Source organism: Vombatus ursinus, unplaced genomic scaffold (assembly GCF_900497805.2).
Source record: "Vombatus ursinus unplaced genomic scaffold, bare-nosed wombat genome assembly UNPS02000580.1, whole genome shotgun sequence".
NCBI lineage: Eukaryota > Metazoa > Chordata > Mammalia > Diprotodontia > Vombatidae > Vombatus > Vombatus ursinus.
The window spans coordinates 8,665,324-8,692,805 of NW_020940358.1; the positions used below are offsets into that span (position 1 = coordinate 8,665,324).

A 27,482-nucleotide genomic window follows, 5' to 3' on the forward strand; every position below is an offset into this window, starting at 1 on the left:
GCTAGAAGGATACTTTCAAGTCATTTAGTCCAACTCTCTCCTTTTAAAGATGAAGAAACTGAGGTTCAGAGATGATGAGTAGCTTGTTCAAGGTTCCACAAGGAGCAAGTGGCAAAAACCAGATTGGAATGCAGGTCTTTTGACTCAGCTCCTTGATAACAGGGTCACGATGGTATCTATTTTTATGTCCCCAAAGGCAGCACAGTGTCTTGCATGTAATAAATTGTTCAATAAATTATGGGTTGGACAAGCTAGCTGCTGATGTCCCTCCTAACTCTAAAATTCAGTGGTTTCGAAATACTGTTCCCCCATCAACTCAGTGGGTATGCTGCAAACCTCTTAGAGCAAATTCTGTTTTTTACTGCCTCCTTTCTCTAGCCATTGGCACAGAAACAGTGGTTCTCAAACTTCTTTGCCTCAGGATCTCTTTACACTTTAACAATTATTGAGAACTTCAAAGAGCTTTTGTTTATGTGGGATATTTGTGTGTATGTATATGTATATGTATGTATCAGTATTTACCATCCTAGAAATTAAAACATCTTGGTATTATTATGAAAATAGTTTTGGCCTTCTGAACCCCCTGAAATGACTTTAAGGACTCCCAGGGGTCTACATACCATACTTTGAGAACCACAGGCATAGGCTATCCCTACCTAACCCCTACACTATCAATAAGCTATTCTAGCTTCTCTTATATGACTTTTGCCTGTCTTGGGTTATGGTGTGCCTTGTGCACTTAGGATGTGCTATTTTTTAATTTCTATTTTCTTGCTATTCCCTGACCCACAAAGTTCCTTTAGCTTTTCCCAGTCATGGCACTATCTGTCCAGCTGGCCTATATGAGAGTCTTTTCTCCTTTACAGCCTGGATGTTATTTCCAGTTATATTCTCTCTTCTTAGGTATTAATAATCCACATTTGCATGTTAAAAACTACTTCTATTGACTTCCACGAAACACTCAAATACTTATCACTTTGGATTTATGTTATTTTATATATTACGTTGTGTGAAGTTGTTGTGAAGATCAAATAAGAGAATATTTGTTAGCAGATTGCATAGAACACAAGAAGCACTATATTGGCATTGTATAAATGCTCCAAGGGTGGGGAACCTGCAGCCTTGAGGACACGTGTGGCCACCTAGGTTCTTGGGTGTGGCTTTTTGACTGAGTAAGTTTTATAGAACAAATCCTTTTATTAAGGAGATTTGTTCTGTGAAGTTCTGTGAAGCACCGCACTTGAGGACCTAGGGGGCCATATGTGGCCTTGAGGCCTCCGATACCTCACCACTGGTTTAATCTCTCCCCTTCCCATTATGTTATTTGGCACTGATACTTTTGGCTCCTTCAGCTTTCAACTGGGAATGAGGAAAAGAGAGGGAGAATGAGTGCCAGCAATTCATAATCATGATTATGAAAAGCATTTCACCATAAGCAATAGACATAGACATGTTCCCTAGTAGTACTCTTCCACCAGTGACATTGTACTGATTACATTGTGCTCCAGATTCTGTGGTCCTCCTCAGTGAGAACTACAATCATTCAAAGTAGATTAGAAATACAAATGGATTTTAAAAATGCATATTGCTTATAGACAGTTAGACTATGAGCATATATAAACATATATGTCTACATATACACATATTTATAATGCATATTTATAATGTGTAACACATATATAATGCATATATGCTACAATTAGACCATGAACTGAACCCATAATTAAATAGGAAATCAGACTGTATCATATTTGGCAAATTGTGCAGCAGTTTCCCTTTTTCTTTCCTTTTTAAAGTAATGTATTTAAAAAAAAAAAACCAAGTGATATGAATTCTCTTTTTGTATTCTGTTGTGTTTATGGAAATGCTTTTGGGTTTTGTTTTGTTTTGTTGTGTTAAAGTTCAAAATAAAGAATTTTTTAAAAAAAGAAAAAAACATTAATTTCCACCAAGTAGGATGTGTAAGAGGAATGATCAAAGGCACTTTCCCCTGACCATGCTCTCTAGCTTCTTTACTGAGATGACTGACACAGGAACACCTGATTAGTGCCCTGGTCCCTGTCGCTGAAAGTTTGTGTCAAAGATAATTGATGACTGAGTCAGGAGGAACACCCCGCCACACACACACACACCACTTGGTAGTTAATAAGAGAGTTGGAAATGACTCCACATAAGGAGGAGGAGAAGACACTCCTCCCCATCAGTCATATTAGCTACAAACATATGGCAGTAAGAGCATGTGTTTGCCTAAGTGAGTCTGAGTCTCTAGCCACCTTTTTTTTTGCTTTTGTTTTCTTCCATGAGCTTAGGCTAGTGGCTGGTAGTCATGAGAAATAGACATTTACAGCACTAGCAACAACCTGATGGGTTTGAAAGATCAGGAGTTCTATGTTTGGCTGCCGCCTGCCTAGAAAGAAATGATTTCTCCAACTGTACTTGGAGGAGAAGAGAACCACCAACAGAATGGATCACCCTGGAACCTGAAGGACAAAAGAGTCATGCCTGGCTTTCCAGGCAATCTAAACCTTTCTAGGTATTCATCCAGTCCAATTCTGGGAGGAATGCAGAATAGCAGCTGTAGCTTTTTTTTTTTAAACAATTAACAAAGTTATCACACTTCTAGTAGAGTATAATGAGTCTTATAGTTAGTGTTTTCTATTTTCTGTATGTATTAACCCTCATCTGTGAGCCTTTTGCCTTTTATTTTCTGTAGTAGACATACACACACGCAACTGATATCACCTCAATAGTCATATTGCACACTGAAAACCTTTTCTGATAGATACCCTGGGGAGACTCTAGGCAGGAACTTTACCTAAGATTTTTTTTATAGAGTTCCCTGTTGTTCTTCTCTGTGACGGATGCATAACGAGCCAGAATAGTGGTGTCAAACTCAAATAGATACAAGGCCACAAATTGTACACAAGGACCCCTAGAGCTACATGTTGATTTGTTCTAAAATGCAATGTTATCTATGTTTTGTTGTGTTTTTATTAAATATTTCCTAATTATATTTTAATCTGGCTCGACAGCCTGGACCGCTTTATTTCTTGTGATCCCCTTCAGGACTAACCTAGTCTATGTGAGCTAAGGGTCAGAGCCCCTTGTAGGAGGAGGTTGCCCCTAGACCATGGACCATAAGTGATATTGTTTTCATTTTATGTAGGAGGAAACTTGGCTCTGAAAAGTGATTAAGGTCTCACTTATGGTCACACAGCTACTAAGTGACAGGCTCAATGTCAGTCACTCAGTAAACATTAAGCAACCACTGTGTGTCAAGCACTCTGTTAAGCATTAGAGATACAAAGAAAGGTAATACAATCCCTGCTTTCAAGGGCCTCGCAGTCTAATATTATATAGGAACAACATGCAAACAACTATGTACAAATAAGCTGTATACCAGATAAAAATAATCATAAAGAAGGAAGCACTAGAATCAAGATCGATGGGGAATGTCTTCCTATAGAAGGTGGAATTTTAGCTAGGACTTGAAGGAAGTCAGGGAGGTCAGGAGGTATATATGAGGAGAGAGAACATTCAAGACAGAGGAACAATAAATGAAAATGCCTGGAATCGGGAGATGGAATAGCAAAAAGGCCAGTGTCATTGGATCAAAGAGTATTAGTGGGAGGAGAGAGTAAGGAATAAGAAGACTGGAAATGTATAGATGCTGAAGGCCAAACAGATTTTAAATTTGATCCTGGAGGTATTAGGGAGCCACTGGAGTTTATTGAGTAGAGAGAGTAACAGTACACTTTCCACTATACCATACTACCCTCACTTCAGACTACATACTTACTCCCTAACTCTCTTGTTGATTTTGTGTAATTCTTGGTAAGCTATTTAAAACTCTCCCTCACTTTTCCCATTTGTGTAATAAAGATATTAATACTTGGTGAAGTGGCTTGAAGCTTTGGGATAAAAAAGCAATATGCTAGGACATGTTTTTTAAGAGTATACAGATCCTATTTTTTAATCCCATAATCTTCCACTTTTATCAGTTCAGTTAACTGCTCTGGAGAGCAAAGAAAGGATTAGGGCTTGGGGTAGAGGAATAATACATAGCAAGCACACATACAGTGTTTTTATACAAGCCTCCACAACAAGGAAAAACACGAAATGTTGGGGACCAGAGGTTGTTGAGAAGAACAAAACATGAACAAAGGAAGACAGTTTTTCCATCTAGTAATTTCCAAACTTTCCCAGAGATGTCTTGCAGTTAGGAGTAGAGATATGTACACCTTAAACAAGTATAATTAATCTAGGGTAAACTTAAACCCTGGTCCTGGCACATAGTAAGTTCTCAATAAATAGTTGTTAAATGAATGAATTGATAAACTGAGGCATAAATAATTATTATATCTTTTCCAAGTACTTAGAACATTAAAAAACAGATTTGTTTGGGGATTCTGACTTTGCAAATTATTCTCTTTGATGTTTTCACAAATGGTATTAATTTTTATAAAGCAGAATGTCAGTGAATCACAGAGATCAGATATTTGGACACTTAGGCTGCAGTGGCCTGGATAATAATAATTAATAAAAATCTATTGACTTATAACAATCTCTATTTTAACCCATTTTTCTCTGAGTGCCCTGTATTCATGTTTCAATTTTGCCAGGCTTCTAGGCATTAGAGTTCCACACAGGAGTTTATGTCAAGTAAGTACAAAAGCCTTGGGTGACTAAATTCTATGGTCCAATGAACTGATGAAAGCATTAGAACTAGATGTCCACTTCATTCTGCTGGCATCAGTTAAGGAAAAGACATTTAAATATTTATCTGAGAAAAAACAATTTAACCCTTCTTTTATGACAAAAAATTTGTTGGAGTAGGAGTTTTTAATGTTTTTCTTTCTTTACCTGTTGTTACATCATATGCTCAGTTGGTCAAAAATAGTTTTGTTTTTTTTTAAAAAAAGGAAGAAAAAAAGAAAGAAAAAGGCCCAAGGTTCAGACTCCTACCTCACTTAGCTTCCCTGTGTTCCCTAGGCATAGATTATACCCTAAATGCTAAGGTTTGGTCCTCCTTTGTTAGGAGAATTGGGAGAGAGAATGTGAGTACTTCAGTGTGATCCATTGAATGAATGAAAAATTTATGAAACAGGATTTCTTAGGTGCTTATTATGTGCTAAGTTTTAGGGACCCAAATAGAAAAAGATATCACTTCCTGCTCTCAAGAAGCTCACAGCCTAACTGAGGAAGACAACCAATGTAGGAAGACAGACAGACCTGTAGGTTTCAAGGGGTAGCTACAGAGTGGGTGGCAAAGCCAAGGAATTAAAATGCATTGGAGAGTCTGCCCCACAGAACCCCACCACTACTGGTAAGGGAGAAGTGGGCCCAAGGGTCAGTGTGGAGAAGGGATTTTGACTTCCCTTCAGCTGAGGTGAGGAGTGTGAGGGAGGGTCAGCATCTGGCCAAGAGAATATAAAAAGGAAGGGAAGAACATGGGTACAAAGATTGGAGATGAGCTATAGGACAGGGAAAGGGAAGGTGGTCTTGCTTATTCACTGGCTTTAACTTGGGCCTCCAAACCCCACAAAAAATGCAACTCTCAAACTGCATATCCTCCTGACTAAAAGAGCAACATCAACCTCTTACATATGAATAATACATTTTATTGTGTGATGTAGGAAAAGCCTAGTGGATGAAAAATGACTATCATCCAGACTATGTACAATTGGATTGACAATCTATAGAGTTTGTTCAACAGCATGTAGCATCATAAGCCTCCCTCTCCCCCTTATTTTGAGCCTCCAGTTAGCTATCGAAGGTTCTAAAGTGCATTATGGGAAATAGCTCATGCATCTCCACTAATATGTTTTCCTTTTGCCAGTCAACCAGGTGATGCACAGTTGATAACAAAGACATTTTAATTAAATAGAAATGCAAATAAAGTAACCACAGAATATCTCCTCTACACCCCAACAAACAACTTTAAACTTATTCTCTGACAACTATATATACACTCAGTGGGAAAAATAGATCTTTATGGAAATTATGTGTGGGACAGCCACATATGAGGAACACAAATGGTCTTGGCACATGCATGAAGGGATGTACAAGTGGGGAACATATATGACCCGAGCACACCCATGTAGGGTGTAAATCATGCCTCCATCATTATACCACACTTTTGTTTTTGTGTCCCTAATGCCTGGCACATTGTAAGCCTTTGATAAATGCTTATTTAATTGAACGACGTTCCCTTCACCTCTTTCTACAATAAAATTCTTTAAAAGTGAGTAAATCAACAAATACTCATTGTACATCTACCATGTGTTATAGCTAGTAACTTTTAAGAAACCTACTACTCTTGAGAAACATGATTACCATAACTTAAAAGAACTGAATCTCTGAAATAAGAAATGATCAAACAAAGCATGTTGGGTGACCATGAACAGTCTTAAAGGTAACTGAGACACAAGTAAGACCATTCCAGTCAAATTGTAAACTCCATGAAACTTCCTTCTCCATGATGAAGGGGAATGTATTATTTTTTTTAACTGACCCCATTGCCCAGCACTGAGTGCTGCTGCCCAAAGTAGATTCATACTTAACGTTTGTTGAATGAAGCAACTCAAGGTTGAGCTCAAATTCTACTTCCTTCCTGAAGACTTTCCTGACCACTCCCTCTCCCTCCTGTTATCTGTGTAAAGGAAACTATTTTGCATTTGTCTTATATTATGGTAACTTTGTCTTATGTCTGGAAGCTATTTCACATTTAACTTATGGCAACTTTGTCTTATGTTTGTTATAACTTCATTAAGTAGTTTAGCTATAAAATAATAGTGGTAATAACAAGTGCCATTTATAGAGTGACCTGAAATGTTTCATGGCAAGCTATGATAGAAAAAAAATGACCTTTGCTCCTAAGTTGTTCTTTTCTTTCTCTTTCTCTTCTTCCTTCTCCTTCTTTGACAGCAAGTGCCAAGGATCACACATTTTTAGACTGTAAACATTAATGTAGCTGTTCAAGTTGATAACGTCCTGAACGCTCCCAGAAGTATATCGTAAACATGAGACTTTTGCAGGTCACGATCTGCCCAAAACCATGGGTTATGAGCCCCTACTGATACTTTACTTTTTCTAGTATAACCAGAGGGCACAATAGTTTAAAGCAAAGGAAATTTAATCATAGAAAACTTAGAAAATAAATGGCAGAAAATGTTTACCTCATATACAGTCTCCCATAGGTTACTGTACCACCATTGGGGAAGGTGACGAGGGACAAAGAATGCATATCTATCTATCTATCTATCTATCTATCTATCTATCTATCCATCTATCTATCTATCTATCTATCTATGTATCAGCTTATACCTCCCACACTCTCAAATTGCTGGTATTCTTTATCATTGTGCTAATACAATGGCATCTTTGCGGAGCTGCTATTCTTATACCATGCTTTGATCATCAGCAGCAATGTAGCTTTTTCACTGAGATGCTACTGTTCTCTGCTTCCACCAGTTGGCCTTTAGCTGTGATATGGTTTATTTCCCTAAGGACAAAGTTTTCCAAGTTGTGGGGCATTAAATGATTGGATATTTTCAATAGCACAATCATGGCTGTTGAGAAGGTAGTGATGGAGGTGCCCTGTGAGATGAGTTCCTCTTACAGGAGATCTTCATTTCGCTGCTGAGCCTGCTGCAAAGTCTCTCTGTCTTCCTGCTTTACAATATCACTGTGGCTTGCAACCCTTGGCTGTCATGGGGAAGGTAGTGAGTCTCCTCTGTCACCTAAGCTAAAGCAGCCAAACTTCACATTGGCCCAACTACTATACTTCAAATAGTGTATATATGTTTCTCGTTCTCATGACCATGAACAGAGAGGTCTTCAAGTGTGATTGAAAGCTTAAAGTTCTGTGGCCTTGAGACAGGGAATCCCCTGGGACTAGGGGGATTGGGCTGCCTACAAACATGGTACATCTGGGGACTGTGTGGGTGGACATGTAAATAGATTGGTGGGTTGTCATGGGGAAATCAGGTTAGAGAAGCACTGAAAAAGTCCAAAGACATCATGGGAGGTGAATGGGGAGGGGGGAAATGAGGTAAAGAAAAGAAAGGAACTAAATACACTGGAGTTGATCAAGAAGGGAAAATAAGGGGATAGATGGAAGGAAGATGTAAGATGTTATAGGGGGTTGGGAGGGAGGTCTTGAAGGGAGGAATAATGGAAAGAATTTACTATACAGCTTTTGAGGGACACTTTTGAGATGTAGCCGTGGAGGTAAAGCTAGTGTGTGTGTGTGTGTGTGTGTGTGTGTGTATGTGTGAGAGAGAGAGAGAGAGAGAGAGAGAGGCAGAGACAAAGATAGACAAAGAAACAGAGACAGAGATTGGGGAAAAAGGAAAAATTGGATTAGAGGCATGGAATTGTTTGTCCTTCATTTCTGAAGAGGGCCATGTCTTGGAGTGATGTCTTAACTTGTACATGAATTAGATTTAAGTGAGGTAGAGTTGTACAAAATCATCAACCTTATTCTCTTCCAGAGTCATAGATGTCCAGTGGCAAGACAAAAGTCAAGATTACTGGCTATGGCCTGGGATGCAGTGGATGACGTTGGCATCTTTGATGTCTGACCAAGCTCTAAATGCTCCACAGCACCTGCTTCAGCCACCTTCATGACTGTTGGAAAAAATTGTTCTTATCTGCCCATTTCACTGGGGAAAGTCTTCACATGCTTGGGGTAGACACCCTCCTAACTCACTGACAGGTTTGAGGCCTGTCAGTTACCCTCAACCTGATTTAGCCCATCTGCAGGGATGGTTTACTGGAGTGTGGCCTCTGGGCATGCTACAGCTTCTTGGAGCCACAGGTGAGAGTTGGGTGACAGGTGGACATCAAAGGTAGATTAGCAGCTTGGCTGCTAATTAGGGCTTGGCAAGCCCTCACACCAGAGGTGCTAGTCTTCCCTGACCACCCCATACATCCTTCATATGAGATAATATTGATGTGAATTAAAAGAAGGTAAAGAAAGGAAGAGGTGGCATAATACAGTAGAAAGAGGTGGGAACTCTGAAGTTAGAGGATCTGAGTGTTAATACTGCTTCAGGCATTTATCATGATATAATTATAGCCCATGGAAAAATTCTATGCTATTGCCATACACCTTGATTTTATTATGCCAAAGTGCTTTGAAGAATGTTTGAATTAAAAGAAGAAATTGCCGTTTTTCTGTATAATTCTTGTAAAGATGAAGTTAATTCATTTTATGACAAAAATTTCCTCCTTAAATAATTTATATTTTTGTGATATTTTAAAAACTGACTAACAGAATAAATCAATGTAAGGCCCTCAACATTTACACTCTAATCCAGAAAGATGAAGTTATTACATTCATTAAAAGGTTAGAGCTGTGTATAATACATTTATAAAAACATATTTTTGATACATTTCCCAATTTGAGATATGACTGCCTTGCAAATGAAATAGAAGAAAGTTAAGAACTACTTTTCATTACCTGACTACTTTACAAAAGCAATTCTCACTCCTTTAAGGAAATAAATATTTCTAAACATGAATGGGCAAGAAAAGCATTTGTTTTGGACAGACATGATACATTTGGTTTTGCTCCATCTGAACAAGAATAGTTAATAGATACATGATAATATGTTGGCAAACACTTGAACACATGCTTTGGCTATGGGTGAATAAACATTTCTTTGCTTTATCAAAGTTTTACAAATTTTACTGACATTTATATCATCTTATTTGTATGAAATGGGGTTTTCTGTTATAGCTGTTATAAAGATAAAATAGTGACTTCAGTGGTTGAAGAATTAGGAGCAGCAGTATAATCAGTGAGACCACATTTTGAGAAATTTTACAACTAAAAATAAATCTTCCTATTACATTAATAATATTATTATGGTTATTATATAAATTAAAATGGGAAAATTATGAAGAATTTTATCAATCAATATCTATGTTATTGTTTTTATTGTTTTTAGCTGTTATAAAATTGAAATAAATTCCTAATTTCGCTTGAATAAAACATGAGCTAAGAAAATTGTTTGTATAATTTATTTCATATAAAAAAGAGGTGTGTGGCTATATGGAGTTTGGAAACCACTATCTAGGAGGAACCTATGTAGTTTAGCAAGTGTTAGCTTTAGTTCTTTTTTGATGTAGACCCAGGCCAGCTTCACCTAGCCATCCAGCTAGCTAGAGAAGCCCTTAGGCATTTAAAAAGTTTTCTTTTAAATTCCTTTCCCCCTTCTGGTTCTCTGAGTGTCTTAGTCCAAACTCTTATTTAAATTTTGATCTGAAATCCTTTTAAATTCTTATTCTACCTCTGGATAATTAGCTTGGGTTCCTTTCAGATCATTTTGCAGACTTGCAAAGGAGCTAGGGAGAGGAGATTCTTTTCTACCTCTCTGATGCCCCAGTTGCCATTCAAAGCAAATCAAGAACAAGGCTGAAAAGGAATGGGTGGAGCTGGTGACCTTTGCCCTACTTTCCCCCAGCAACCAAAGTCATTCCCTACATACTCTAAATGTGAAAGCCTTGTTCAGTGACCAGTGACTGGTCATTACTCCTGTAGGAACTGAATCATTTCAATCTTGACATCCTTCATATAAATGAAACCAAAAGAAAATAGGAAGTAAAGGCTACTATGGAGATAATTGTGGCTTATACACCAACATTTACTGAAGAAAATTAGGTAAAGAAGTTATGAGAAACTTGATAAACTTAGTCAACACATACTTTAATACCTAGTGACCTCAATGCAAAAATGCACATAGGGTAATGAAGAATACTTTGAAAGAAGTTTTAGTAGTATGAAATGAAGGAAGCCATAGGTTTGTAGATTATACAAAACTTTATATCTTGACATGAAACATTTCTAAATAAGCATTTATCATTTTAAAATATATTTTGTTTTTTACATCATTATAGTTATCACTAGTATCCTTTCCCCTCCTCCTTCCCCTCCCCCTCCTAGAGAGTTATGCCATGTAACAAATAGTATTTTTTAAGACAAAAAAAAGAAGAGGAAAAGTAATCAGTACATTGAAAAAGTTTGAAAACCAGTTTAATGTGTAAAATCTGTGGATCTCCCATCTCCACAAAGGGATGGGTTTGAAGGATGTCCCCACATAGTTATATATTTAAGTCATGCCTAAGTGTCATAATTTTATCACATTCACTTTTTGTTTGTGTGTGGTTCTTTTCACTTACATTGTTGTAATTATTGTATATATTGTTTTCTTTACATCAACTTACATAGAGCTTTCCATGCTTCTTTGTATTCATTGCATATATAATTTCTTATAGCATAGTAATAATCCATCACATTCACATACCACAATTTGTTTAGCCTTTCCCTAGTTGGGCATCTATTTTGTTTCCAATTCTTTGCTATCCCAAAAAATACTGCTATAAATATTTTGCTGTATATGGAGATTTTCTTATGAAAACTTTTTTCAAGAAGTTAGTCATTTCAGAGGGAAACAAGACAGCTTTGAAAGTAACATTAGATTTATTAAATACTTTTTTTTAAAAAAGTAAGCTGTATCTAATGGACATTCTCAATTTCACATATAAAACTTTTTTCTTGTTCTACTTTGCACATAAAAATATTGTCTTGACCTTCTCTGTCCCTTCCCTCTCTATGTTCATTAAGTGCAGAATAAAAAATAAAGTTAAAAAAAGTTCGAGAGGTATTGTGCCCAAAATAATGCCACAAAAATGAAATTGAGTAAATTTTAATGTTATAGTCAAGAAATGACTAGTTACTGATTTGGGAATCATTTCTGCATCAGCTATCTGTACACAGTCACCTATCAACTTATTAGAGCAAAAAGCAGTGTTAATTTCAAATTAGGAGAAAGAATAAAAACAAGATTACATGGCACACAGTTGAGACGACTCCATCTTGACCTTTTTAAATGATTAACACCAAATAAGGGGAGGGGGGAGATTGACAAAAGAATAGATTTCTACACTGATCATCTCAAGGAAGCTTAGCTAAACTAAATCAATTGCCACAATGAGGAAACCAAAACAGCCTTCTGTAACAGAAAACACTCAATCTCTTTGCTGAGAAAGAGATATATGGCAGGTAAGAGCATCACTAGTTAAAGAGAGAAACTCATTTATAAAATCTTATGGTGGAGAATGGTGGAAGATTATGATCAGGATTAACTCATTAACTCAAGAAATACAAGTTTACAGAAAGCTTACTGAGAGACTTAACCCAATGCAATTCAGCAAGTGTTGTTAAAGCATTTGAAAAGTGAAGCTCCATGCTAAATGCTAGGGATACAAATACAAAAACAAAAAGGCTCTGACCTCAAGGAATTTATTTACATTAAGTCACATCATCCCAGGGGCATATAAGGATGAAACTGAAAGGACAACAAATGAAAAAAGAAAATGGAAAAGATATGTGAAAAATGGCAAGTATCAAAATCTTTGAAACAAAGTATTTTTTTTCCATATCTATAATAGCCAACACATTTGAATTCTTAACACCAGTCCCTATTGCGATTATAAGGAGAAGGGGCATCAAAGAAAATAAAAGATAAAATAGTGTACTAGACCAAGTATAGATAGAGGATTTGGTATTGGAAGAGATATAATTTTGAGTTTGTTAAGGGATTAATTCTCGAGTTATTAATAACAAGTCATGGACATTATTATTACCAAGAAGAAAGCAACCAAGAAAATATAATTACTAGCTCATATATGTAGTTTCATATCTCCACAAAATCATTATTAGAATATTCATTCACACATTGAGGGCTTTCTTGAGAAGGAGACAGGCAGACTATCACAAATTATATTATGCAGAAGACCATATTTTTACAGTTACATGTTGGACAGGAAGGTTCAGATAATGTAAGATCCCACTGTATTATTTGTACATTATGAAAAAAAGCATTTATTTTAGCAGAGCAAAATTATGCACCTTAAAAGATCTCCTGTAATAAAGTGACTCATGTATATCCAAGTTCCTTAGAAATAGTAGCAATAACTCTTCTATGACCCTCTAATTAATATCAAGTGAAGCATAAAAGAGGTAAATCGTTTGTCATTATCAGGGAGTATGTGCAATGCAAAGTCCAGGTGCATTTGCTTTTAGTTGACATGTTGCTAATTGCTTCAAACTTCAGAACATTTTAGAGCCTCCTAAGTAAGCTCAAAAGAGTTCAGCTGAACCTTCCATTCAGAAAAAAAAAACAAAAAACCAAATGAAAGAGTTATCTGTTGTCAAGGCTTTGGTATGCAGTTTGGTTGAATCATCTACTCAAGAAAAAAAAAGTAGATGAAAGAATACCTGTTTTCAAGACTTTTTCTGCCTTCACTGGGGGTAGAAACTGAACTTTTTGGCTCTCTCCACTCTTTTCACATCTGCTGCCTTGTCTTGTTTCAGCTGCAGGGAATGAGGTGTTGGCTTCCCCCTGGTCTTCCCCCACCCTTTCCTGACTTTTTTTGTGTGTTTTCCTCCTTCCCCGTTAGACTTCAAGCTTCTTGAGGGCAGGGACTGTATTTCTTTTTACTAATTGTACCCCCAGTGTTTAGGACCATGCTGGCACATAGTAGGCACTTACTAAATGTCTATCAGATTGGATTGGAACCTTAGGCAGATTCTGTAGATGGATAACAATCTAGGCCAAGCATTGAGTAAGAGAAGGAGAGGTAATTGGATTGCCTTAGGGAAGTTACACAATGCTTTTAATGACCTCCAGCTTCTCTGTGAAACAAAGAACAATCTTTTAATTTTTATTTTACAAGTTTTCTGGATGCTTTTGGTCTTTTACGTTATAGACATTTCCCAATATATTCCTCTCCTGCTTTGAGCTCTTCCTTGTAACAAAGGAAAACAATTAAGCAAAACTGATCTACAAAATGACCCAAATCCTACAGGGTCTGTTGTTCTTATTTATATTGCTGTGGTCACTGTAAATATGGTTCTGTTTACCATGATTTATATCAGTTCATATAAATCTTTTTGTATTTCTCGAAATTAATCATATTTGACTCAAGTACATTAAAGGTTTGTTCAAAGAAATAGTAACAATAACTCCTCTATGACCCTCTAATTATTAATAAATAATATTAAAATATAATTAGTTAATAATAATATAATCATTTGATAAATAGTATACTTTAATAAATAATAAATAAAATAAAAAACTAGTGGTCAAATTGTTTGCTTTTATCAAGTGGTGTATCCAATGCAGAGTCCAGGTGTTCCTGCTTTTATTTGACATCTTGCTGACTCCTTCAAACTCCAGAACATGTTGGAACTTCCTGGATAAGCTCCATAGGTATTCAAAAGAGTTCAGATGAGCTATCCGCTTAGGAAAAAACAAGTAGATGAAAGAATATTTTATTACAGTGCTATAATATTCTGTCACATTCATACAGTGAAATGTGTTTAGTCATTCTCCAATTAATGGATACCTGCTTTATTTCTAGCATTTTGCTACCACAAAAAGTTAGGCATCATTTTGACAACAATATTCTTCCAGAGCCATGATATTCCATAATCCACAAAGTGAAAGTTGTAGGTTACCCAATGGACAATGGTGAGGCATGTAATAAGCAAGAGTAAGCTGTAATATATTAGTAAGGGAAAATTGGCATAAAGGACATCAACAGAGAGATGCATGACTGGAAAGGAAGGTAGGCTGGTCATGTGTCAAAAATGAGGATAGCTGGTATCCTTCACTGGCACCCACAAAATGATTGTAAAGTGTTCCAGAGGAAAACCCCTCACCGTAGGGGACCCATTGTGAAGGATTTACAGGAAGGCAAAGGCAAGAGTTATACCAGATGAGAAGGCATGGCTAGCATGCAAGGTTACAATATGGACTATTAGAATAAATTCCCATTTAGCTGAGATCACACACCTACCCAAGCATCACAGTTAAAGTTTGTAAAGTACATTATGTAGGCTATTTCATTTGAGCTGTAAAGCAACTCTGTGGGGTAAGGATTGCAGGGATTATTTTCCCCATATTACTAATGAGGAAAATAAACCTCAGAATGCTTAAATCACTCAACAAGCATTTCTTAAGAGCTTCCTATGTGCTAAGCATTGATATGCCCATGGTCATAGAGCTAGTAAGGATCACAGATAGTATTTGAACCCAGGTCTTCCTGATTCCAAATCTAGTATTTAGCCCACTCTGCCAAGGTGCCTCTTAAAATAGTCTATCACAGACTATAGGCCTGAAAGGGAATAAGAGTAGTCATGGGCAGATGCAGTGAGTGAAAAAGAGGAGAGGAATGAATATATTGGGTGCTATGGTTGATAAGGGCCAAGAAGACAAAATTAATTATTGTCTTGTTGTATAAAGCCATCAGGGGCTATTCAAGCATGTAGAGTTGTATGCCCTTATACTAAATTGCACTATATAGACCACCATGCTTTTTAAATTCTTGAGTCTGCTTGTTATAGATTCTCTCTCAGTCATAGGGCTGTTGGCCGTCACCTCCTGTTGGAGGCAATCTGCCTGATGCTAGCAGCTTCTCTTCCCCTTTTTGCTTAGCTGCTTTTAATCTGCTGTGGGCTAATAAACCAGATACCCAAACTGGTTAGAGTTAACTTTGATACAAGAGCAAATTAACTTTTACATCAATGTCTAAGGGCTCTCCCATAAGGAAAACACATGAGCTTTAGTGCTACCAGTTTGTGATATGTTAGCTTCATGTTTCTTGGCAGAGTTTTATATAATTAAGGTTGATGAAATTTGGATATATTCTAGACATAATAACATATGATATTATTCGGCAACACACCTGAACATATAGAACACACCTGAGAATTAGAAGAAAGTAAAATGCATCTGAGTAGTTTCAACTTTTGCTATACATTTTCCCTATTAATCTGTTTTACTGACCAAGATAAGCAAAATCTGCTAATTTCACTCAGACTTAGAAGAGGATGTATAATTACCTGTGAATAATGAAAATGGAGTCAGACCAACCAAGAATACAATACTGGCAGGTTTTTTTTTTTTCTCAATAGCATGCAGGCCTTGGAGTGATTAGTTGTTCTCCTTCACAGACTGAGGCAGACATCGTTTCTTCATTTTCTATGGTGGTGCTATTTGCCTAATACAAAATTCTGGCCAACTGAATGATGATTGACAAACTTTTCTTAAGTTAAAGTTAAGGGAAATTTTGATCACAAATAAAACATACTTTAAACATTTCTCTTGGCCTAACCAATTGATACTTTTCCAGTGCTTTCAGTAAATTGGAAAGATGATATCATTGGCAAATTTGGATCCTTTCCATACATGGGCAGAATATTCCCACAAGTAAATTGATGAATGTTTAACACTAGTATAGGTGACTTAGCATTTTGCTCCTTTTTGTAAGTTGTTCCAGTCCTTAGAGGAAAGAAGTATAGCTAATGAAGGGACAAATATAAATAACATTAGTTCACCTAGAACTTCACCTATCTTTAGAAAGAGCAGGCCTGAGAGCAGGAGTGAGGGAGAAGATCCAAAAGAAATGAATGACTGAGGAAGGAAAGGGATGATTCTAAGCACACTAGAAGATAAAGGCCAGAGAACAATTTGAGATATTTTAAGCTAGGGAGAAGAGGTAAGGGAAAGCATGAATGATGGGAGATAGCATACATCTGGGGAATATCATTCATTAGTGCTTCTATTTGTTTTTCCTACCTATGTGGAAATAGCTGTCTAGTTTTGTGTATCTAACCTCTCACTCCATGATGAAAACAAAAGTTTGCTTGCATCCTCTTATGCTTCTGTGCCTTCCTTGAAGTAACAGGTGTCAGTAGGAGAGGTGTTGTGAAGGAACCAGGCAATGATGAAGATTTATATTCCAGACCCATTGAAAGAAGGGAGATGATTACCATCAGCTTCATCCTCACACCTTGAAGCTCCTGTTTCTGGTATAAACTCAATACCCGCCTCCACTCCCCTTTTGCCCCTATGCAAATGTATTTAAATTTTGCTTATATGGATAGTGACTGGATTTGCAATTTTGTGGATAAAAGGAGCTCCCTCTTACCAATGTATGTCAGTGCCTTCTGAAGAACTTAGAGAATTAGAGAACCACTGAGAGGTTAAATGACTTTGCCCAGGATCACACAGCCAGTACGGGGCAGAGACAGCACTCGAACCCTTATTGTCCGACCAGCTCTCTAAACATTACATTATATTGCCTCTCAGCTTCTGCTGATTTGCCATGTAAATCTATTAACTGAACTTGTCTTGTGTATTTCATCAGCATTTTTAAAATTAACTTCCCAGGGCCTGTTTTTTTCCTATAGACCTTCTACACAGAAAAAGGAAAAGATATGAGTTTAGAAAATAAATCTGGCGCAGCAGTATAATAAGTAATCAGAGACCTCGATTATCTGGACATCTTTTAAGGAAAGGAAACAAGCATTTATGTAGCACCTACTACAAGCCAGTCACTGTGCTAAGCAGCTTTTTCTAAATGCTATCTCATTTGATCCTCACAATAATGCTGGGAAGTAAGTGCTGTTATTATCCTTATTTTATAGTTGATGAAACTAAAGCAAATAGAGGTTAAGTGAGTTGCCTAGGGTCACACAACTAATAAGTGTCTGAGGCTTAATTTGAATTCAGGTCTTGCTGACTTGCAGAATGACCGACATTTTGGCTCTTCTGCCAAAAGCACAAGTTAATTATTCCTTGACTTGCCTTAATAATTTCATCCTTCAAAACGTAGAGAAGCAGTTCTCCAAACGTAGTCTAGGGACTCCTAGGTGTCTCAGAGATGCTGTCAGGAGGTCCACGAGGTCAAAATCATTTTCATAATTATAGTAAGGCATTTTCATTTCTAATATGGTGTGTATCAATAGATAAAACTCATATAAAAACTCTTTTGGATACCCACAATCATTTTTAAAGAGTCCTAAGACTAAAATATTTGAGAACCACTGAGGTTATATAACCAACAAGAGAAATTCTATTTAGATTTGATTCTTTTTAACAGGGAGGGACTGGTTGCTGGAGTGGAAATGATGGGAATCTTAAAGGAAGAGATCAATCCCTTCGAAGAGTCTGTGATAGAGGAGAGAAAAGCCAGACTATAGTTGTTCTGTCATACACTTTAGATTTCAGAAGAGCAGTTTTTAAAGCATTCAGAGGAAGGATAGGTAAAATCTTTTGGGCTAAAATTCTACAGAGAAAGTTAATCTAGGAGATAGGGGAAGATCTCAAGAATGAAATTCTAAAGACACAAAGACAAACAATTTGAAAGAGAAGTAAAAAGGGGTGTGTCTGAAGAAACCAATGTAGATTCATCAGGAACTTATCAACTAGCTTTTATTTTAAAAAGACATTTATAGAAGATTAATACAAATCCCTGGCTTCTGTTAAGACCTCATAAGAGCCACCTTTTGCAGAAGACATCTCCTGGTCTTCCCAGTTGCTAGTGCTATTTCCTCTAAGGTTAAATTTTATCTAGTCTGAGCTTATTTTGTATTTACTGATTTATACATTTTGTTTCCCCTATTAGAATCATCATCATCATCATCATTCTTAAGGTTAAGGGGATATTTTTGCTTTATGCTTTGTATCCTCATTGTTCAGCAGTGCCTGGCATATAGTAAGCACTTAATACATGTCTATTGATTCATTAATTGATTAATTGACAAGGTACAATAAGAACAGGATCAAGAGTGGTTAAACTCAGGATGAATTGAGGTTGTCTAGGAAGGTTAAGGACAACAAAAATTATCTTAAAAAAAAGCTATGTTAAGAGAAAAAAGTAATTATCAAAGAGAGGAAAAGACTGCTCTCAGTGAATGGTTTAATGATACCTGCAACAGAAAGAAGGCAGAATTTTTCAATTTTTATTTTGTTTCTGTTTTCTCTGTCAAGGAGAAAGACATTGAACTGGAAAGAATGGAACAAAAAATGGCTAATATTATTCTCAGGAATATCATGATCCAAGAGAGTTCGAAAGGACTCATGATGAAAAATGCTATTAACCTCTAGAGAAAGAACTGTTGGAGTCTGATTGCAGATTGAAGCATACTATTTTTCACTTTACTTTTTTCATGGGTTGTTTTTTTTTTTTTTTTGGTCTGTTTTCTTTCATAACATGATTAATATGGAAATATGTTTTGCATGATTGCACATATATAACCTATATCAAATTGGAATTCCAAATAGGAATTTGGAACTCAAAAATTTTTTAATTAAAGTTAATGATCAATTAATTAAGTTAAAAATTGTTTTTACATGTAATTGAGAAAAAATATTATTCAGGAAAAGTGGCTAATAGTTGATATCTGTTTTTGTTGTTCATCTTTCATTTTCAAAGAAGACCAATGACATGGGGTGACATCTTGACTTGTGTATGAATTGGATTTAAGTGAGGTTGAGTTGTACAAAGTCATCAGACTCACTCTGTCTTCCAGAATAATTGAAGTCTAGTTGAAAAAAGTCAAGATGACTTGGCTATGGCCCAGGATGCAGTGGATGACCTTGGCATCTTAAATGCCTGACCAAGTTTTAAGTTGATATGTAAGATACATAAGGTGAGAGTAAGAGTTCCTCTAGTTGCTTTTGAGTTCATATCAAATGGCCCAGATGAACTATATCCTTAGCTACTAAAAGATATGACTGATGTGATGGCCAAGTCAATGTCAGTGATATTTGAAAGACTGAAAATGAGAGATATGTTGTAAGACAGAAGAGCAAATGTTATCCTAATTTTTATGAAACTGGAGGTTTATGATTGATTGATTTCTATTTGTAAAGTATGTTAGGGCAATGTCTAGCCTGTTAGGTAGAGAAGTATCCAAAAAAGTTGACTAGTCTCTTGAATAAGGCACTAATGCCATCATATTAGGTTGTTTAGGAAGCTGACCTAACTGCAGGCATGGAAAGCTTGATTTATTATTTCACAATGTAAAGTCATTCTCATGTAATATTTCATTTATTTATCACAAATTTGGTTTATTAGTTTTGTCTCCACATGGAATTTATTTACTACAGGAATGCCTCCAAATATTTACTACAGGAAAATCTTATTTCTTTAAAAAAAGTTCTTATGTCCTTCCCTACCTTACCTAACGGGATGTTTAGGAAGGATGAGCACCTCTGGCATGAGGGCTTACCAAGCCTTTTCCAGGACTGCTTATCTACCTCTGACTTACCCAACTCTCTCCTGTGACCCCAAGAAGCCATAGTGTGCCCAGCAGTCACACTCATCCCTACAGATTGGCTAAACCAGATTGAGGGTAACTGAGAGGCCTTAAACCCATTGGTGAGTTAGGAGGATGTCTACTCCAAGCATGTGAAGACTTTCCATAGTGGAATGTGTGGATGAAAACAATTTGTTCTAATGGCCACGAAGGTGGCTCGCTTACTGCATCCTGTGCCATCACCAGTCATCTTGACTTGTCTCGATGACTCTGTGCAACTGTGCCTTATTTAAATCCAATTTGTGCACAAGTCATCACCTGTAATGTCATTGATCCTCTTCAAAAAGGGACAAACAACAATAATTGCTTAGTGATGCCAAATGTTTATAACTGTTCATGGATATTGATAAAGGTCCTTTATATTTTCCCTTGTTGTTTTAGCTGATTTTTTTCCTTGTTAAATTTAGGAATATAATTTAAGACCCAGAAAAGATACTGTTTTGGGTGGATTACTGTCCCCTTTCTTATGCAAACCAATTTATTTAAAAAAAATAACTTTCTGCATCACATATCTATTTAGATATATTTGGTATATACACACAAAATTTAGATTTGTATTCCTTTTCCTTGTTCATCTTATTGAGGCTGCTTTAGATTTGAGCAGATCACATTGCCAAAGAAAAGTAGATAGAGATACTGTTTTCCAAACAGTAGAAACGTGGTCTAGAATACTAGTGTTTATTGGAAAAAAAAAAGTACCAAGTCCATTTACAATAATTCCATGTCTCCAATAATTCTAAAAACAAAGAAATAATTTTGCCACCTTCCCACCCTCCCCATGAGCACCTCTTATGGGGCCTAGCCAGAAGGTGCTTAGGATATATTAAAGTTAATTTAGATAATTTGCTTTGTGAGTGAAAACTCGAATCCAATGTTCTTTTCCTTATATGTGAATGATTTTATTTCTTGCCTGATAATATATTCAAATGTGCAATATCTACCATTTATCATAGTTGGTGATGCCACATTTGGAATAAGGTAAAGAAAGCACTATCAATCAGGACTAAATGCTATATAAAGATCAATTTTATTAACTGAAAAATAAGGGAAAGGGTAAAGACATACTCAAGCCCCCATTTTATCAGGCAGAAGAAAACTATTAGATTCAATTAGTATGCATACCAAGGCTGTATCTTGGCAGGATCATAGTACTGAGCATTTCTGGTTTTGAAAGGTTAAAGCATTTAAAAATGCTTTAAATTTAGCACTCCAGAGCTCAGGAGAAATCCTTCTATACATTAAAAAAAAAATCCTCCAAAATCTCTGGGTTAGTGACTCTCCTTGACCATATAGGGCCTTTAAAAACCTATTTCCATTTCCCACCAATAACCTTTCAATTAAATTTACCCATATTTATTAAAGCACAGTGTTGTGCACCAGGAAGACATTGGAGAATATAAAATTTAAATAGGAAACTTCTGCCCCAATGGAGCTTATAGCTCAGAAATACAAGAACAAAACAAAAATCTCCATAATACACACATTACACAAGTGCATTAGTGAAATGCAAAATAAAATGTTATGTAGGGTACAAGGGTTGTTACAAACCTCCACGGAGGTGGTAATATTTTAGTTGGGACTTTAAAGGATAGATAAGTAATTCAACAAAAAAAGGGACTCCCAGACTTTCTTCAGGCATGGGGAAAGGTAGAAAGACTAGCACAAGTCTTCAGAGGATTTAGAGAAATCCATTTTACTTTAGAAATACATGCGTAAGTATGTACTTCGGTAGATGAGACAAATAATCAGAACAATGGTAAGAGGGTAGGAAATTTATCTAGAATCTTTATAAACATTTGGATGGAGATGTTTGAAAATTTAAATAGGTGTTTTTGTGAGTGAACACGATGCAGTAAAATGCCTACATGTAGAACAGAATTATGCGTCATCATACTTGCATGCAAGGTAGCAAATAAGACTCAGTTACTAATCATTAACAATTTTTTATTCCACACAACAGCTTCTGCAATGAAACCACACACTCTAGAATAAAGTATTTTTTTTTGTGGGGGGCACTACCACATTTTAAACAAAGGAAATAATATTTTTATCAACTCTTCTCCACCCCCAACAAAGTATTAAAAAACTGATTTACAATTCTAGTTCTGAGAAACTATAATATTGTAACACTGAGCAAGGAACAACAAATGTACAGCAAACTTTTTAAAGCTACCACTATTCATTTAAAAACTAAGGTTCTTCAACAGGAAGCGTGTAGCAACTATTTGACCTTCCATACTTAGACAAAAAGAAACTACCACCCACACAGCTTGCCTCTCCACAGCCCCTCTTTAGCCCTAGAAGCAGGACACATTCCTCCTATTGTAGTCTAATAAAACTAGAAGTTACCATGTAATTACCATTGTTTCCCTCTAAGCTACTTTGTCATTCTTCTAACACATACAACTGAAGATCTCGTACTTTTGGAGTTCGTTATAATCCCGACTTTTTTTTTTTTTTAGAGGTGTAATCAAGGTGATTATTTAAGGTTATATTATTCACTTTTATAGATGACTTTTCCATCTCCAGTTCTCTGCATTTCCGGTTGCGAGTCGCATCTCCACCAAGAGGTAAGGGAATAAAGTACAACTCGTTCTATTTAGCATCTTGTTCATAGGTCTGTGGTGGAGGGAGATGACAAGCCAAGGTTAAAAAGGTTTTCTTTATACATTGTGTCTCCATTAATACATATATGGGTGAATTGGTATGTAAATAAGTGACATAATATAGGAGGTAGGCTGGTTACTCTACTCAGTAATTACTTGCGTTTTTTAAGTGAGGAAATCACTCTGAATTATCCCTTCCGCATGGGTATGCACAGGAGGCACACATGTGGGACAACGCTCATAAACCTGTGTTTACAGTTTTCATGCGTGCCGAGATAAGTAAAAGATGATTTAAAACCAACCTACAGTAACCCCCTGGTGTTCGAGTAGTCAAGCTTTATGATCCTTTCAGAAGTCACTTCCGATCAAGTTAACCCGAATATAGTTCAAGTTTGGCCTGCTCCGCGGTCAGGTACATTCATTTCCCTTTGCAGCCGTGGGAGCAATCACATTGCCTTCTCAAAGCCTCGTTCCGCATCCTTCCCGCCCCAAGGATGCGCAACTCTGGTGACAATTATAGGACTGGGATTCCCGGCTGGCCGTGAACAGCATCTCTCCCGGGGTGTGGTGGGGGCAGGAAGACTTCACCCCCACCCCATTTCCTCTGCAACGGGGGAGGAAAAGCGTTCTTGCCTGTCCCGGGTCTAGGCTTCTCCCCGACGTAGCAAAGCCTCCCAGGGCTGCCAAGGCTCTGGCGCGATGGCTCGGGTGCCCCCCCCCCCATCTCTCCCTCCTTCCTTCAACCTGCTCCAGGCTTAGGCTCCTCCTCAGCCCGGCGCGGGGGAGCCCCACACAAACAAGCCGGGAGGCGGTGCAGCCGGGATGACTCTTCCGAAAAGGACTCCCCCCCGCCTCCCCCCAAATCTCTCCACCTCTTGAGGGTGTTTCCCCTTCCGAGGAAGGGAAAGGGGTGTGTGTGTTTGGGGGGCGGGCGAGGAGGAGCGAGGTGGGGGGTGGTTTGCAGACTCCGTGGGGGTCAGTGACGAGAAGGGGGTGGGGAGTCGTCGGCAGCGCCGAGGGGGGCGAGGACACCCGTGAGTGGAGGGGAGAGGGAGAGAGTGAGAGATACCCCCTTCTCGCCTCCACGCCGGCGGCCCCAAGGCCCCAAGCGAGCGGCGGCGCTTCCCCCCTCCCCCCTCCAAACCCCAACAACAACCTCCTTTTCCGACACGAGTGACGAGGCCGAGGCGCAGCCCACAGCCTCCCCCGCCCCACTTTCTTCTCTCCTCCCCCAGACGCCTCTTCCCACAGCGCAGCCCTGTTTATTCAGGAGGGCGTCCCGACAGCGACCCGAGTAGGGGCTCTGGGGGTGGCGGCGAGAAGAGGCGAGGGAAGCCACGCCGTGCGCGCGGGGTGAAATGGCGGTTGGCTTCGGGGTGTGCGGCCTGAACCGCCGTTCTCCTCGTCCCCCACCCCCCCATCTCCGTCTCCGCTCCCCCGCCTTCCTTCCCTCCCTCCTCGAGCTCCGGCTGGGCGGGGGTGTCTCAGTTACACGCAGCTGGCAAGCGGCGGCGACGGCACAGGTGCGGGGCGGTGGCGCCCTTCACCCCTCGCTCGCTCCAGCCACACTCAACCCGCAGCCATTTTGGAGCAAGCAAAGACAAAGAGCGAACCGCCGCCGCCGCCCCACATTAACTCCTCCACCCCGCCCCATCTCTTCTCCCTCCCCCGCTCGGCCCTGCTGCGGCGCTCCCGCTCCGACCCCTCCGCAGCCAAGCCCCGGGGCTGCCGTCACCGCTCCCCGGGCATCAAGCAACCGCCGCCGCCGCCAGCGGCAAAGCCTCCGCATCCGCCCCTCCCCCCAGCCACCACCATAGCCGAGGTCGTCGCCGCCTCCCTCCCCACCCACCCTCCACACTCTTTCCCCTCCCCCCGCCCTTCGGTCTCCCGACTGCTTCCCCTCTCCACTCTTCAATAACGCTCGCAGCCATTTGCCGTCGCTTTTAAGCGCGCCGGGCAGCCAATCAGGACGGGCTGGAATCCCGGGGCCGCGGTGACGCGCCGCCGTGGCGCGCTTGCGCGGCGGCAGCGGAGGAACCTCCCCGCCTCCCTCCTCCCCGGCGGCCCTCCTCCCCTCCCCGTCCCCGGCTCCCCTCCCCCTTCCCCCTCCCTTCCCCACACAGCCCTCCTCCTCACCCAGTCGCTATTAGCCAAAGCGGCGGAGTAAAAAAAGATGGCGGCGGGTTCGGATCTGCTGGATGAGGTTTTCTTCAACAGCGAGGTGGACGAGAAAGTGGTGAGCGACATGGTGGGCTCTCTGGAGTCCCAGCTGGCGGCCAGCACGGCCCATCACCACCATCACCCTCACAGGACGCCCGAGATCCGGGCCGGAGGCGCCGGGGGGCTGGGGAACCATGTTGTGAGCGGCAGCCCTGGAGGAGCCGGAGTAGTAGGAGCCGCCGCCGCCGGCGCCGCCGCCGGTGCTAATGTCCAGACGGAGAGCAGCAAAATGGGACTGGCCCAGGAGATCACAAAAGCAGGTAGAGTGGCGTGGTGGGGGGCGGCGGGGGCGGCGGGTCCCGGTCGGGGGAGAGGGAGCCGAGAGGGAACGAGAGAGGGGAGCCAGGGCCGATCCCCCTCAGCCCTGCCGACCCCCCTCCCCAGAGGGGGGCCTGACACCCTGACGGGGGCACCCGGCGTGAGGGGGCTACCCGGGCCCCGGGGAGCCCCAGACCCTCCGTGGGCGGGTGCACCGGGGAGAGGGAAGCAGAGGGGCAAGGGATGGGGGGGTCCAAGACCCCTCCCTGGCTACAGCGAGGGGACCCTGGTGGGGTAGAGGGAAGGAAAGGGGGGACCCCCTTCCCTCGGGTGGTCCAGCCATCCCAGGGGGCGGGCAGGGATGGGGTCTGGAGGAGCTGACATCCCGGTACAAGGGTCTGACATCTCAGGTGTGGGGGGTGTCAGTAACGGGGGAACAGGGAGAGCGCTCAGTTCCGAAGGGGGACCCCTCCAGAACTGATGTTTTGCTCTTGCGATTTTTCCCACTCCCCAATTTCTGTCTCCCGTTAATATCTTAACACGTCTTGGCTGAAGTAATGCCCCCAGACCTCCTCCCCCTTCCCCTCCCCCCCTTTTTTTTATTTTATTCTCTCCTTCTTGTTGTTGTTGCAGGGGCCGGAGGAGTGCAAGGGGGTGTTATTAATCACAACACGACCAGGTCCCAGGGTTCAGCTCTGCTGGATGGAACCTCCTCATCCACCTCCACCAGCAGCAGCAGCAGCACCAGCACTAGCAGCACCACAGCAGGATCCGAAGCTGCTGCTGCTGCTGCTGCTGCTGCTGCTGCTGCTGCTGCTGCTCCAGGGGCTGCTGCCATCAGTCAGGGCAAATCGGTGGTCATCAGCAACACCATGGCAACCGCCTTGTCCACCAGAAACGGCAAAATCGGTACCACCACCGCGGTGCAAACTTTGAATGGGAGTAACGTCGTGATGAACTCTCACCATTCAGGAAGTGCTGTTGCTTTTGCTGGGACTCCGGCTGCTGCCGCTGCACCTGCTGTCACCCTAGTTAACAACGGACCAGGATCAGTGGTGTTGCCGCTGGGGAAGGGAAATGCTGTCAATGCTGTTTTGCCTTCAGCTTCTTCTAACACTGTCATCCAGACTTCTTCTTTCCTCAGCACTGCTGTGTCCTCCTCTTCCTCACCCACCGTTATCTCCTCCTCCAGCATTGGAAGTGCAGGACCTACTGTGGCACTAGTGAGGCCACCAATTCACACAGCAGGACCTGCTGCAGTTTCTGTTGCTGCAGCTACCCAGAATGGGAGCAATACTGTGATCAATTCAACTATCAGTGTGGGGAGTTTGCCTGCTACTGCTGCTGCTTCTGTAGCTACTGTGGGTTCTGGAGTTTCCCTTCAGGCATCCCTTGTAAACAGCCAACCTGGCTCCAATATGCCAGCCACAGCCACCACACAGGTCATCAAATCAGAGTCGCCTAAAACTATAGTGCAGGCAGTACCTCAACAGCAAACATTGACAACCAGTGGCCAGTCCACCACAGGGGGTAACATGATCATTGGGCAAACTATGCAAGGTGGTATCCCCAATCCTAGCGGGATACCACCTCCTCCTCCAGCTCCTGGGACCCCTACAGGGATGGCTAAAGGCACTGCCAATACAGTGGCACAAAGTCTGCCAAGGACTCCAACGGCTACTACAGGTGGTATCCGAGCAACGTTGACTCCTACAGTTTTAGCACCCCGTCTGCCTCAACCACCTCAGAATCCTACAAATATTCAAAATTTTCAGCTGCCCCCAGGTAAGAAAACCATTGCAGTATTTATTGTGGTGAAAGGCAAATGATCCAGACACTTGACTTTAGTTGTAAGTCATAGGAAGTTCTTGTTCTCATTTAAAAGGGTAAAGTCATTTACAAAATCTTTTTCATCAGTTTTATGACAAGTGTGTTGTGCTGGTTCAGGTGACTGGGACATGCTAAGTAGACATGCTTTACAAACTTTTCTACTGCTTAAATCTTTGTATTTGCATTTTAAGTCTGTGTTCAGATTTTTCTACCCATAATGTGATGGTGTTCTGCTGATGAATATTTCTATTTAATCTTCTTCATTGTATCTTTGAATTTTAAAGTAATTTTGTGATTATATGAATAAATCAAACATGCTGCTTAATCTCTGTCCCTGTATGCCCCTGCTGCCATAGAAAGCATACTGCTTGCTCTACAGCAGCAGGTAT

The 27,482-nt window shown here is 40.1% G+C and overlaps 1 protein-coding gene across 1 annotated transcript in view; it reads left to right on the forward strand.

Moving 5' to 3' along the window:
* Positions 1 to 24,911: 24,911 nt before the first annotated feature.
* The window catches only part of TAF4 (TATA-box binding protein associated factor 4), a 140,305-nt gene continuing 137,734 nt past the window's right edge, over positions 24,912 to 27,482 (forward strand). The window contains exons 1-2 of the mRNA XM_027847582.1: positions 24,912 to 25,265; positions 25,897 to 27,048. Coding sequence (XP_027703383.1) covers positions 24,959 to 25,265; positions 25,897 to 27,048 — 1,459 coding nt within the window. The 5' untranslated portion in view covers positions 24,912 to 24,958. The remainder of the gene's footprint in view (positions 25,266 to 25,896; positions 27,049 to 27,482) is intronic.